Source organism: Mus musculus, chromosome 12, assembly GCF_000001635.26.
Source record: "Mus musculus strain C57BL/6J chromosome 12, GRCm38.p6 C57BL/6J".
NCBI classification, from domain to species: domain Eukaryota; kingdom Metazoa; phylum Chordata; class Mammalia; order Rodentia; family Muridae; genus Mus; species Mus musculus.
In genome coordinates this window covers 76,363,298-76,375,379 of record NC_000078.6, presented here as the reverse complement: position 1 = coordinate 76,375,379, position 12,082 = coordinate 76,363,298, and the positions used below count along the sequence as shown (strand labels likewise).

Here is a 12,082-nt window from a genome sequence, read left to right as displayed (position 1 = left end):
TTCTAAGTGCTGGGATTAAAATCATGTACCCCACACACTGCTATTCTTTAAATTTTTAAAAAAGATTTATTCATTTTATGCGTGAGTACACCACCATTACTCTCTTGAGACACACCAGAAAAGGGCACCAGACCCCACAACAGATGGTTGTGAGCCACCATGTCGTTGCTGGGAATTGAACTCAGGACCTCTGGAAGAGCAAGCAGCCAGTGCTCTTAACCACTGAGCCATCTCTCCAGCCCTATTCTTTAATACCCATCATTATAGTTTACCGTGCCAGAGGCTGAGCATAGGGCCTCAGGCATGACAGGCAAGCACTCTCCTACTAAGTCATATACCTCCAAGCCTTCAAATATGATTGAGAACAAGTTATATTCACATAGTAGTGTTCTCAAAGAGCACATCACCCCCGCCCAAAAAAAACCCCCAGCAGTTGGTGATACATGCCTTTGATCCCAGCACTTGGGAGACAGAGACAGATGGATCTCTGTGAGTTCCAGGACAGGCAATGCTATACAAAGAGACCCCCATCTCAACATAGCAGCATGTCCTCAACACCTTCAAGTAACTACTGTGATTAAATCTGTTCCTGCTAGCTGGCAGCTTTATCAGGGAATCGACTTCACAGCTCATCCACCTTGACTACACCAGGCTAAGTAGCTTTGTGATGACTATACAGGACAAAACATCAGTATACTTAGAAATCTACCTTAAATATGTAAGCTGCCAAATGTGGGTGGAATTCAGACACCCCACCCCCACCCCCCCCACCAGGCCTTCCCATACCATAACTTAAAACAACTCTCCTTAATGCCCACCGCTCCTGGAATTTCCTTCCCATCAAGTCTCTCTCTCTCTCTCTCTCTCTCTCTCTCTCTCTCTCTCTCTCTCTCTCTCAGCTTTGGGTGCTGATCGATCATGAGGAACCCACACCATCACAAGAAGGCACAGGGATGTCTTGGCAGTGGTCTCTGTGGCAAGTGTACCTACTCATTCCCAATGATGAGTGAGCTAAGCTCTCTCCACTGGAAGGGTTTGTTTTAATGAGTGTAGTCTGCATAAAGCAATCGGATAAGAGATTGCAAATCTGCTAAGGGCGAGAAGTCCTCCAAGGTGAACCGCATGAGGTCTAACCTAAGCATACAAACTTTCCCATGTTACTAAGTTATAGAGTATGACGTCAGCTTGATGCAAGCCCCCCCCCCCCAATCTGGAAATTCTCATCAATCTGAGTTATGAGAAGAAAGCATGAGCCTGTGAAGGGGCACAGGCCAGGGTGAGGCACACAGAGCAAGATGCTCCAATGCTGCCTTCACGGTTTTAAACAAGGAATTGATTGTTCGCCCTGATTACCTCTGGGGAGTGGGAGTCAGAGTGACTTTCAGTTTTGTATTTTATGTACTTTAGTATAGTCTGAACTTTTATAAAGAGCATCCGCTTTTATCATTGAAAAGGTATTTCCACTTTGAGAAAAACAGGCATAAATAACTTAACAGACTCACATAAAAAGATGAATGAACAGCAAAGCATTTTCATTATTTTATCACCAGAGGCACTACCACAAGAAACTATCAAAAAATACTTCAGAGACCTAAGTGAACTTCAAGCACATGTTTTACATATTTAACCCTCCCAAGACAAGAGACTGCAGCCTAAAAACATTTATTTTTCTGCATTCTAACACAACTCCCCTCCCCTTTTAGGCAAAGTCTGTGACCTGTCTAGAGAAGAACAGGCCTTTAAAAAAATAAAATAAAAAAGAAGGCAGTGGGCTGGTGAGATGGCTCAGTGGGTAAGAGCACCCGACTGCTCTTCCGAAGGTCCGAAGTTCAAATCCCAGCAACCACATGGTGGCTCACAACCATCCATAACGAGATCTGACGCCCTCTTCTGGAGTGTCTGAAGACAGCTACAGTGTACTTACATATAATAAATAAATAAATCTTTAAAAAAAAAAAAAAAAAAAAAAAAAAAAAAAAGGCAGTAACATTTTTTTCCTGAATGGTGTTACAAGGAACACTGGGCACTTTGAAAAGGCCCCCAATTGTACTGACAAAAGTGGAGGGAGGAGTGTGGAGGAATGAGGAAGCAGAAGGTACAAACATTTGGCAGCTACTATGACATAGAAACACACAGTCCTGAGCAGGACTGGCAGCACAAACCTGTAATCCTAGCACTGTGGCTGCAGAAGCAGGCACATCCCTCAAGAGGTTGAGGCCAGCTTGGTCTACAAGAGTGAGACCCTGCTTCACAAAAACAAAAACCCCACAAGGTCAGAAGGCTGGGGTGGAGGTGCAGGCCCGTTATCCCACCACTAGGTGAGAGGTTGAAGCAGGAGGACCAAAAGCTAAGGCTGGCCCCAGACCAAACAGTGAGACTCTAGCTTTAAAATACAAAACAAAACAAAACAAAAAAACCCCATAAAACAGCCGTCAAGGTGATCCATGCTTTTAATCCTGACATCCAGGAGGCAGAGACAGGTGTATTTCTGCCTTTGAGGCTAGCCTGGTCTACAGAGTGAGTTCCAGGATAGCCAGGGATACACTGAAAAACACTTGTCTGGAAACACCAAAAACCAAGTTACAAGATCAGGAAGCTGTGCTCGTGGCCTGGTTAAAATGGGTTCTTTCCTGACAACGACACAGCAGCAGTGGTGCAAACCAGCAGGCATAATGTTAGGAACTGGAAGAACACAGCCAGCTGGAAAGACTGCTCAACCAGGTCTACTCAACAGCATGAAAACTGAGGCTTTGGGTTTTTAAATTTTAATTTCTAATGATGTGTATGTATGTGGGGGGAGGGGTGTGCACATGAGTACAATTGTTCTAGAGTCCAGAGCTCCCTGGAAATGAAGTTACAGGTAGTTGTGAGCTGCTTGGGATGGGTGCTGGGAGTCAAACTTAGTTCTTCTTGAAGGAAAGGCAAGTGCCCTTCACCCCTGAACTATCTCTCCAGCCCTGAGTTTTGTTTTTTGAAAAAAAGGTCTCGCTATGTATGCCAGGTCCAGGTTAGCCTCAAACTCTTGATCCAACCTCTTGAAGTGCTGGGATTATAGACGTGCACAACCACACCCTATAAAACTTGCTGTCAACGGAGAAATTCTGGTGTTAAAATGAGTGCAAGTGGCTGGAACACAGCACTGTACCGCAGAACTTCTAAGCCTTAACCTTTGGAAAAGCACTGCACTGCACCTCGGCTGCGTTAGGTCCGTCTGTTTCTTTAAGAGGAAGAAACCCCATGCAGCTACCAATGCCACTCAGTATTACTGAGACTTTAGGGGATAGTGATTCAAAAGGGAAGTTTTACAGTTCTAGGCAACTGACCATCCATCCATCATTTGGGCTTCAGCCTCTTGTACCTTCATTCTTTCCATTTCTCCAGATCATATCCATTTGAGGTGACAAAATTCCAGAGAACCTATTTTATACCTTTTAAAAAACATGGTTGCTTTAAAACAGTCATAAGAACTACATCGATTTCCCCAGTCGACTTCAGGGTGCCTCAAACTTCGGCTCAAGAAATTCTAAGTGGTCTTGGAAAGCCTCAGAACAAGCCTATCACCCCAAAATTTAGGATTTCCTGAGGCAGGAGAATTATATCCAAGCGATCCTGGGCTACCTAGCCAGACCTTGTCTCAAAACGGGGTGGGGGTCGGGGGGAAATGCTTGGAACGCTTTGTGGATTCCAGTGTCAAAGGGGAAAATGTTGCCGCAGCGATTCATACTGTACGGAAATACAGTCTGACCAGTGGAGAATCTACATGTACCGTCACAGCGACATTCGATTTGGGAACATGATCACACACATACAAAACCCTATCCCCAGAAAACAAGGACTTTCATTAACCTGTTCTAGACCCGTCCGAGTTGGAAAATGTCTTGTCAAGCCCTCAGATCACGTGGACGAGTGGCTAAGGTGGAAAGGGAGCCTGGGAGCGGCGGCTGAGCCCAGATCCACGCCTGCACGCTTCAGCAGCAAGGACTCCAGATCGCCACCCAACTAGCTCACCGCCTCCACCAGAACTTCTACTTGTAAGCGCCCACCACTGGAGGCAAAAAGCACTTTCTTCTCGGGACTCGGGGGGCGGGGGGGAGGATCTCGTACACAGAAAACCCCCCAAACCCCCGAGACCTACCACTTTGGACCCGAACAAAAAGCGTGTGTGCTGAGGAGCGGGGGTGGGAAAGAGCGAAGCAGGAATCCGCGCGGCCCAGCCGCCTCCTCCCTCGGAGCGCGCCCAAGTCTGCGGCCTCCGGCTCCGGGACGCTCCCCTCCCACCGGCCGCCCAGCCGCAGCTGGAAGTTAGCGAAGCGCGCTCTGGGCCCGTCAATCAAGCGCGGCCTCCCGCCTCCACCTCCCCTCCCCCCACCCCCCCAGCACAAAATAAAATAAAGGGAAAAGAAGTAATTTGGGAAGTCGTCTGGAGAGGGGATTCGTCCGGAACCCGGAGAGGCCGCGCGCACCGGACTGACGGCCGGCCCCGAGCGAAGCCGCTCGGCAGACCCCCGCCACCGGCTCCTCGCCGCGCGCTTTCCACGCTCCGGCTCCCCGCACCGGTCGGCGCCGCCTCGGCCACGCACTCCGCCAGGCCCGTGGCCCAGCTTCGGCCAAAGTTGCGCAAATGGCCCCGACGACTGGCAGCTACTCACCGGGCGCGGTGGGACGCGCGGCTGCGGAGGTTTTATGGAGTTGAGGGCAGCGGAGCCGCTGGGAAGGCGGGCGGAGGCGAGGGGCTGCGGGCTGCAGTTGACGGCGCGCGGCGCTCGGCTGGGCTGCGCCGAGACACTCCGGGCTCTGCCAGGGACTGCGCTGCAACAAAGGACTTCCGCTGCCGCACAGCCGCGCCTGCCGCACCGCACTGAGCCGGCCCCGCTTACGCGGCGACTCCGGGTCTGCCCACCAGTTCGCGGCGGCGTCCGCCAGCCTTCCCCTCCCTCTCGCCCGCCCACCCACTCCGCCGCTGGCGGCTAGGGGCACCCGCGGTCGCCTGTTGGTTGCAACAAGTTTCTGCGTCGGGCCGGGGAGGCTGGCACTGCCCGCAGCGCGGGCGCCCGGGCGGCGGCGGCTGGAGCAGCACTGTCGCCCCTCTCCCCGGAGTCGGCTTGGCCCTCCTCCTGTTTGCACAGCTGGACGCCACTGGGATCCTCCCGACTCCCCCAGGGCTGGATGCCGATCGCCCTCTACCCAGATGTCAGACCCCTGTCCCGCAGGGCCCCGCAGTTGGACCCGCCCCCGCGCTCCACCCTGGACGCCTGGAGGGGGGGGTGACACTCTCGTCCCGTCCAGCCTAAAGCCTGTCCGCTCGGGGTCCTCCGTGCCCCCCGACTCCTCTTCGCGTGGGCCCGCCAGCCTCGGGCCTGAGTCACTTCCCCCGCCATGCCCCGCCCGGCCCGCCTCCCTCCCTGGCTCCCGCCGCATGTGGCTGCCTGCCCCGCGCCCTCGTCCCCCTCCCGCGCCAGACGCCGGTGCATCCTTGCCCGTCCCCACCCAGGGCCGAGGGGGCACCCGTGGTTTTTTTTTGTTTTTTGGGTTTTTTTTTTTTTTTTTTTTTTGCACACGCCGGGGAAAGTTCCCAGGTCACGCCAAGACGTGTGGGGAGCCAGTGACGCTCGAACTTGTCCCCACACTTCCGCCTCCAGTCACGACTGGGGACCGTGGCAGAGGCGCGCCCGGAGCGCGGGGCCGACCCCCGCCTTGGCCACTCGGGCGGGCAGGCAGGCGCGCGCGCACGCACGCACGCACGCAGGCAGGCACGCACACTAGCCGGGGTGCCGCTCGCTTCCCGGCAGTCCGGTCACGTGGGCCGGGCGCGGGAAGCCGCGCGAGAGCAGCCCGCCGGGTGCGTGAGCGGGCGCAGCCGCGTGGTGTGCGCCGCGCGGGAGCCCGCCCCTCCCGCACAGAGAAGCCCGCCCGCCAGTCCGCCGCCGCGGCGGAGTCTGGGTAAGCAACGCGGCCCTGCCCCTGTGGGCTGCTCCGGGCTCAGTCCCTCCCGCCGCGAGCCGCCCGGGCGGCGGCTGCAGCTGCACCCGTCGCGGGACAGATGCAAGTAGCCGGGGAGAGGGGTGCTGTTTTTGGTCCGTTGGAGATGTCAGTCAGGGCCCAAGGAGGACATTAGCAACGGCGAGCGAGTGCTGGGCGCGCGGAGCCGCCCCTGGCCGTGGGCCGCCGGGGCCTAACGCGGGCGGGATGGCGCGCGCGATTGCCGCACAGCCTTAGAGCCCATTCCCGCTGCGGGCCGGGCTCCGAGCGGGCGCAGAAGCCTCAATCCGTCTGTGTCAGCCGGGTCCTGGGCGGCCGCGTCAGGCCTCCAGGCTCTAGCAAGTGGGCGGGTGTCCAGATCGGGCTGCGCAGCCCTCACTCTCCCCTCCCCCATCCAGTTTGTGAGTACCTAGCATCTAGGGCAAGTAGCCCCCTACCCTAATAATTAATTTTTCTCTTAGCCCAGTGGTTTTTCATTTTGAATTCTGGCCCCCATCTTATATCATCGTCTCCCTAGCACTCATTTGGAGGAATCAAGCCGTTATCAGTTGCTTAGGTAACGCACTGCGCTGTACCTGGAACCTGATAGCAGCTAGTGTTGTGTGTTTTATAAATTAACTCCCATCTCCCTCTAAGGGATTAAAGTTGGCCTTCTTCCTCGAGGGACTCCAGCAAGTCCTTCAAAAGCTGCAGAGCTGTCGATTGACAGAATTGAAGTACATCTTAGAATCAGAGTTTTTCAGCTGAAAAGGACCTTAAATATCGAGTCCATCCCTCATTTCACAGCTAACACCCGGCCTAAGAAGCAGAGTGTTGCCCGATCAAAGTTTCTGCACCTTTCATAATTAGCCTCAGGACTGCAGTGCCAGTTTATCCTGCTTTGGACAGTGTATACTCCAGAAGTGATTAAAATTACATCAGGTTTACAGGACTTCTCAAGTTGATAGCCCAGGCTAGTGTAGAAGTAGCAATGGATCTTAGGTCGGGCTCTCACTCGCAGGAACTAAGAGTGTATGCCCCCTGGTCTGGCCACGTGTCTCGGCCTTAGGTTTAGGCATCATTCTTGAAGCAACCTAGATATAGGTACATAGCCACTGCCTGACTTGGGGGTGGGATGAGTAGGTGTGAAATAGTCAAGATGGCTGGGATTCAGTTAGGGAGCAATGAGACATCCTGGGTGGTCAGCAAGAAGACCCCCACCTACCCCACCACACACTAGACTGTCATGCCCAGTACTATAATAAGCTGTAAGGAGTTTCCAGTCAGGTTTAGTTTTGTGTGCTAACCTTTGCCGGCAGTTTTAATAACTGAATTCCCTAAAAGGGTAGTATTGTCTTGTTATAAATATGTTTTAAGTCGGCAGAAGTGAGTGAGCCAGAGAGGTATACCTGACTGTGGTGACAAGAGTAGTTGGCAAAGGAATGTGAGTCTCAATCACTTATCTTCCAAGCCTAGTCAGTGCTCTTTCGCATTACATCTTGCTCCCCAGGAAGGGGGTGAGAGAATCGCCTGTGGCTGATTTATTGGCGCCTGTGGTTGCTCAGAGAGGCCAGGCAGGACTTTCAGCTGCCCTCTATGCCTTACAAAGTGGAGCTATGTACTTCCACCCGATCTCCTGAGGGGAATGCAAAGGAGCCAGGCTGTCTAGCTGAGGAGGAGGGGCCTGAGCGGCTTGGCAGTAAAATCTCCTAGCACGCTGGGAAGTGCAGCATAGTGCCTAACCTACCGCTGACCCAAAGTGATTTATTCCCTGCAAGCTGCTGGTGGTATCTGACCAATTTGTCCATTTTTGAAGTAAGAGCTAGGAAAGAGTTGGCGAACTGTCAGAGTTCCTATAGAAAAGCAGTGCAGGTGCTCTTATTTTGATGAATTGTAAAGTAGCCCTACACCACTTCCTGTGCCCCCTTTCTGCTTGTTTATCCCACAGAGCAAGTGCATCTGAGTCCTTAGAGAAAGCCAAAAAGAAAATAGTTGATAGTAGTTACCTCTACCAGCGATGGAATTGGATCCTTTGATCTCCACTTCATGCCAGTTAGATTCCTCAGCCACTGCTTCTTCCTTTAGTCTGTCGAGATGGCTCATCAGTTGAGAGCGCTTACTGTGCATATAGACAACCCAGGTTTGGCTTCCAGCGCCCATGTGGCTCTTAACTTGAAATAACTCCAGTTCCTGGAAACGGATTCCTTCTGGTTTCCACAGGCTCCTGCGTACATATGGTATGCCTGAATTCATGCAAGTACACATAGAATATGTTTTGCCAGGCATAGTAGTGCACACCTTTTAGATCCCAGTACTTGGGAGACAGAGTTCAAGGCCAGTTTGGTCTACATAGTAAGTTCCAGGACAGCCAGAGCTACATAGTGAGCCCTGTCTCACCACCCCACTCACTCACCCACCCCCAAAAGAAAGTGGAGGAAAAAGACAGTACTCAAAGCTAACATGAAATTTCATGATTAGTTCATTTTAATTGTACTTGGTTGTATTCTGGGGATCAAACCTGCCATCTTGAGAATGCCAGACAAAGCCTCTACTACTGGGCTATATTATATCCCCACCCGTTGTTAGGTTTCTGTTCTCATTTTATTGGGCCTTTTTTTCTTCTATTAAATTAACCTTAAGAAAAGTGTATATTATTAAGGTTTTGAGATTTTGTAATTAATTGCTTTTGTAGATACAGATCAAAACCAATGTTTAATTCTGAAACAGCAGGCTTTTTAGGCAGAGGGTATTATTTAGTCTGTGCTAGAAGTGTGTTCATGGAGCTGTTATTCTCTGGCAGAGAAGATGGTAGCTCACTCACACAGCAGCTCAGTCACTTGCCCGCTGCACTCTGGGTCTCCTCTAGTTTTGCCCTCTTTCACTTTCCCTGGCCTGTGAGGACCTCTTTTACTCTTGTTAGATGTAGTCTTTAGAATAAATCAAGAAGACTCTTGTCTCTTTCGTATTAAGTTTTTTATTTCTAAGTTTTATTGGCCTAGTGCTTTATCAGACAGACAGGCACACACACACAGAGGATGGAAAAGGCTGTCTGCCCACAGACCAGGGCTCCAGACTATCCTATTGAAGATTTCTAGAATGTAACTGCCCTTTCCTGTGTCATCCATCACGTCTTCTCTAACATTGTCTGTGAATGGGTTCCTGGCAGGTTTGATCTGTGCCTGTATTTTCAGATTTGGCAGTTCCTGTATCATTTTTAGACATTATGGAAATCAATTTAAAAGGGTCTAAGAATAAGTGGTTCTTTTTCCTAGATACTTTTCACCAGAAAGTTTGGAAATGGTGTGGCCCTTCCTGGCCTCTAACCACTCTACTAGTGCATTAGTTTAGCACATTTCTGTTTCTTTTCTTTGAGGGGTGTGTGTTTGTGTGTGTGGATCTGAGGTCAGAGGTTGACCTTGGGTGTCTTCCTTACTGAAGGTGGGGCTCACTGATTCATGTAACCTGGCTAAGCCAGTGAGCTCCAGGGATTTGCTTTGGGATGGGGGTGAGTACAGGGAGGGCCCTTCCCCCAAGTCTCCTGTTTGTTTTCTTTTTGAGATAGGGTTTTCTAAGTTCAGGCCTCAAACTTCTATGAGCTGGAATTACAGGTATGCAACAGTATGTCTAATTACTTAGATTCCTTAAACCACCTAAAATTGTAGTTTAAAGTCACATTTACAATAATCATTGATATTTATTTATCTACTATAATGAACACAATTCTTTGGGATACTTATGCGATAGTAAACATTCTTCCATACTTGTTGGGAATTATGGTATACGCTTATGATCCCTCTATTCAGGAGCTTGAGGCAAGAGAACATAGACTTCAGTTCAGCCTGGGCTACAAAGTAAATTCTAGGTCAGACTAGGTTATTGTGGGATCTCGTCTCACAAATAAAACCAGATCAACTGTCACACATCCACAATCATCAAAAAATACCATTTTACAAATACCAGCTACACTTGTGGGAAGCCTTTTATCAGGTAGCACTGGAGACCTTTTAACTTGTGTATTTCTAGCCATGAGTAAGTAGTTCATAAAAGCTTGACATTCCTCTGCCAGCTTTCCTATCTTTTACTGATAATTGATTATAAAGTCCGTTAAAGATGCTTACGGTGTGAGAGAATGAAGAGCTGAGTATTCTAGGCTGTTCTGCTGCTGATCTGAGAATGCAAGCCAACCAAAAAGAGTTTCTAAACAGTCCAAGATGTTGAATATCATGCTAACTAAATTATAAACTTGTTTCATCTTAGTTTGAACTAATCCAGAGCTAATTTACTGCGATCTAGAAAGTAAATAACGCTTTTATAATCTCATAGCTATCAATACTAAGCCTATTATAAATATTACTTGGGGGTGAGGGTGTGGTGCTTAGATGGGAAGGATATTATGATGATACAAATACCTTGTATACATGTATGAAATTCTCAGAATAAAATATTAAAAATACTAATTTGATAATAAAAATGTTTTTAAAGTTTTTAAACTCTTTGCTTTTCTAAATAATGAAGGGTGATTTTTTTTTTAATTCTTTTCTGCAACCTACTTTACATCTTTTTTTTTCCTACCAAAAATCTTTTCTGTTAATTTTTTTTGTTTGGTTTTTATTAGATAGGCTCAGGCCAACCAGCCTTGAACTCACTCTGTGTAGCCTTGGCTTACATTGAATTTTCAGCAATCCTCCTGCTTCAGTTTCACAAGTGCTAAGACTACAAGTATATACTACCATGTCTGTCTTCCAACCAGATTTTATTATTTTATGTATATGGGTGTTTTGCCCTCATGTATGTCTTGTTACCATGTGTGTCTTTGAAAATTGGATTGGCAGAAGGGTTAGCAGTGGTTGTTTCTGTTTTTATGGTTTTGGTGGCACAGTGGGTGACTAAAACTGGGGTAACTGTTGCTAGAAGAAAAAGGGCAGAGCACACAACATGCAGCTGGAAAGTGGGGGAGATGCTCAACAAATGGTTTGTTGGGGTGATGTGTAATACTCTGAATCTTGTCATCACTGAGTTGGACATGTTTACCACGGCCTCCAAAGAGCACACCTAGAGCCAAACCCCACAATCAAGGAGCAGAACTTGGAAGTGTTAAGTTCAGCCAAGTTAATTATAAAAACAAAAACATCACTGTTGGAGGAATATTACTGCAGAGTCTCTTACGTTATTCACAGCGTATTTTATGTGTATGAGTGCTTTGCATGTATGTGTGTACCATGTGCATGCCTGGTATCCATGAAGTCCAGAGGAGCGCATCTGAGCCCCCTGGAACTGAAGTTAGAAAAGGTGGTGAGTTTCTGTGTGGGTCCTGGGAGCTGAACCCAGGTCTTCTACAAGAGCAGTTAGCTCTTCAACCACCAAGCCATCTCAGCAGCCCCTCATCATAGGCTTTAGTATATAAATGACTAGATAGGAGAAAAAAAACAAAGACCAGGAGGCCATCACCCTAGTCAATGAAGATCAATGAAGTTTGACCCCACAGTGACACAAAAGTTAGTAGACCAAAGATGTAAAATAAGGCTGTAAGCAAATAGGAAGTCTCAGCCTGGAAAAGGCTTCCAGTAAAAGGAATGACACCAAGGCCTAGGAGGGCATGGTGGCCAGGTTGGAGTTCAGCTCCTTCCTGGGAAATTCTGCCACAAGTACCTGAAGATGGAGGCGAGGTATCATGTTGGAGAGATTTGAAGCGAGAGGTTAAATAGTTTTACACCTGAAAATAAAAGATATGGAATCTCGCCAGGCAGTGGTGGTACACGCCTTTAATCCCAGCACTTGGGAGGCAGAGGCAGGCAGGTTTCTGAGTTGGAGGCCAGCCTGGTCTACAAAGTGAGTTCCAGGACAGCCAGGGCTACACAGAGAAACCCTGTCTTGAAAAACCAAAAAAAACCCCTGGAATCTCATGGAGTGGGTTTAACCACTTAGAGAAGGCAGGCTCTCAAGAGATTCTGAGGATAGATAAATGGAAACTAAAGAGGAAGGAGTTACTGTGTTCGAATGTTCCTTACATAGCTTAATCCTGTTAGTATTTTAGGTCCCCTTTCCCTTTCTGTATGAACTGACTTCGTAGTTCGTGAGTTAACGGATTCCCCACCCTCAGTCCCTCCAGCTAACTCCCTGGTTA

General features: G+C 49.1%; 2 protein-coding genes across 22 annotated transcripts in view; one reads left to right on the top strand and one right to left on the bottom strand.

The window, feature by feature from the left end:
- Positions 1–5,329, bottom strand: part of Zbtb1 (zinc finger and BTB domain containing 1) — a 26,905-nt gene extending 21,576 nt beyond the window's left edge. For 2 of the 7 annotated variants that reach the window (XR_381523.2, XM_006515898.2), the window contains exon 1: positions 4,650–4,879. The gene's annotated coding sequence lies outside the window, so the exon portion shown is untranslated. Of the gene's footprint in view, positions 1–4,135; positions 4,284–4,649 lie in introns of those variants that run through there. The other 5 variants (NM_001364323.1, NM_178744.3, XM_030246729.1 and 2 more) reach the window with 3 other exon arrangements.
- The window catches only part of Zbtb25 (zinc finger and BTB domain containing 25), a 21,315-nt gene continuing 14,398 nt past the window's right edge, over positions 5,166–12,082 (top strand). For 2 of the 15 annotated variants that reach the window (XM_006515392.4, XM_017314936.2), the window contains exon 1: positions 5,166–5,940. In XM_006515392.4, coding sequence (XP_006515455.1) covers positions 5,189–5,940 — 752 coding nt within the window. In that variant the 5' untranslated portion in view covers positions 5,166–5,188. The other 13 variants (XM_006515400.2, XM_006515394.2, XM_006515397.2 and 10 more) reach the window with 12 other exon arrangements.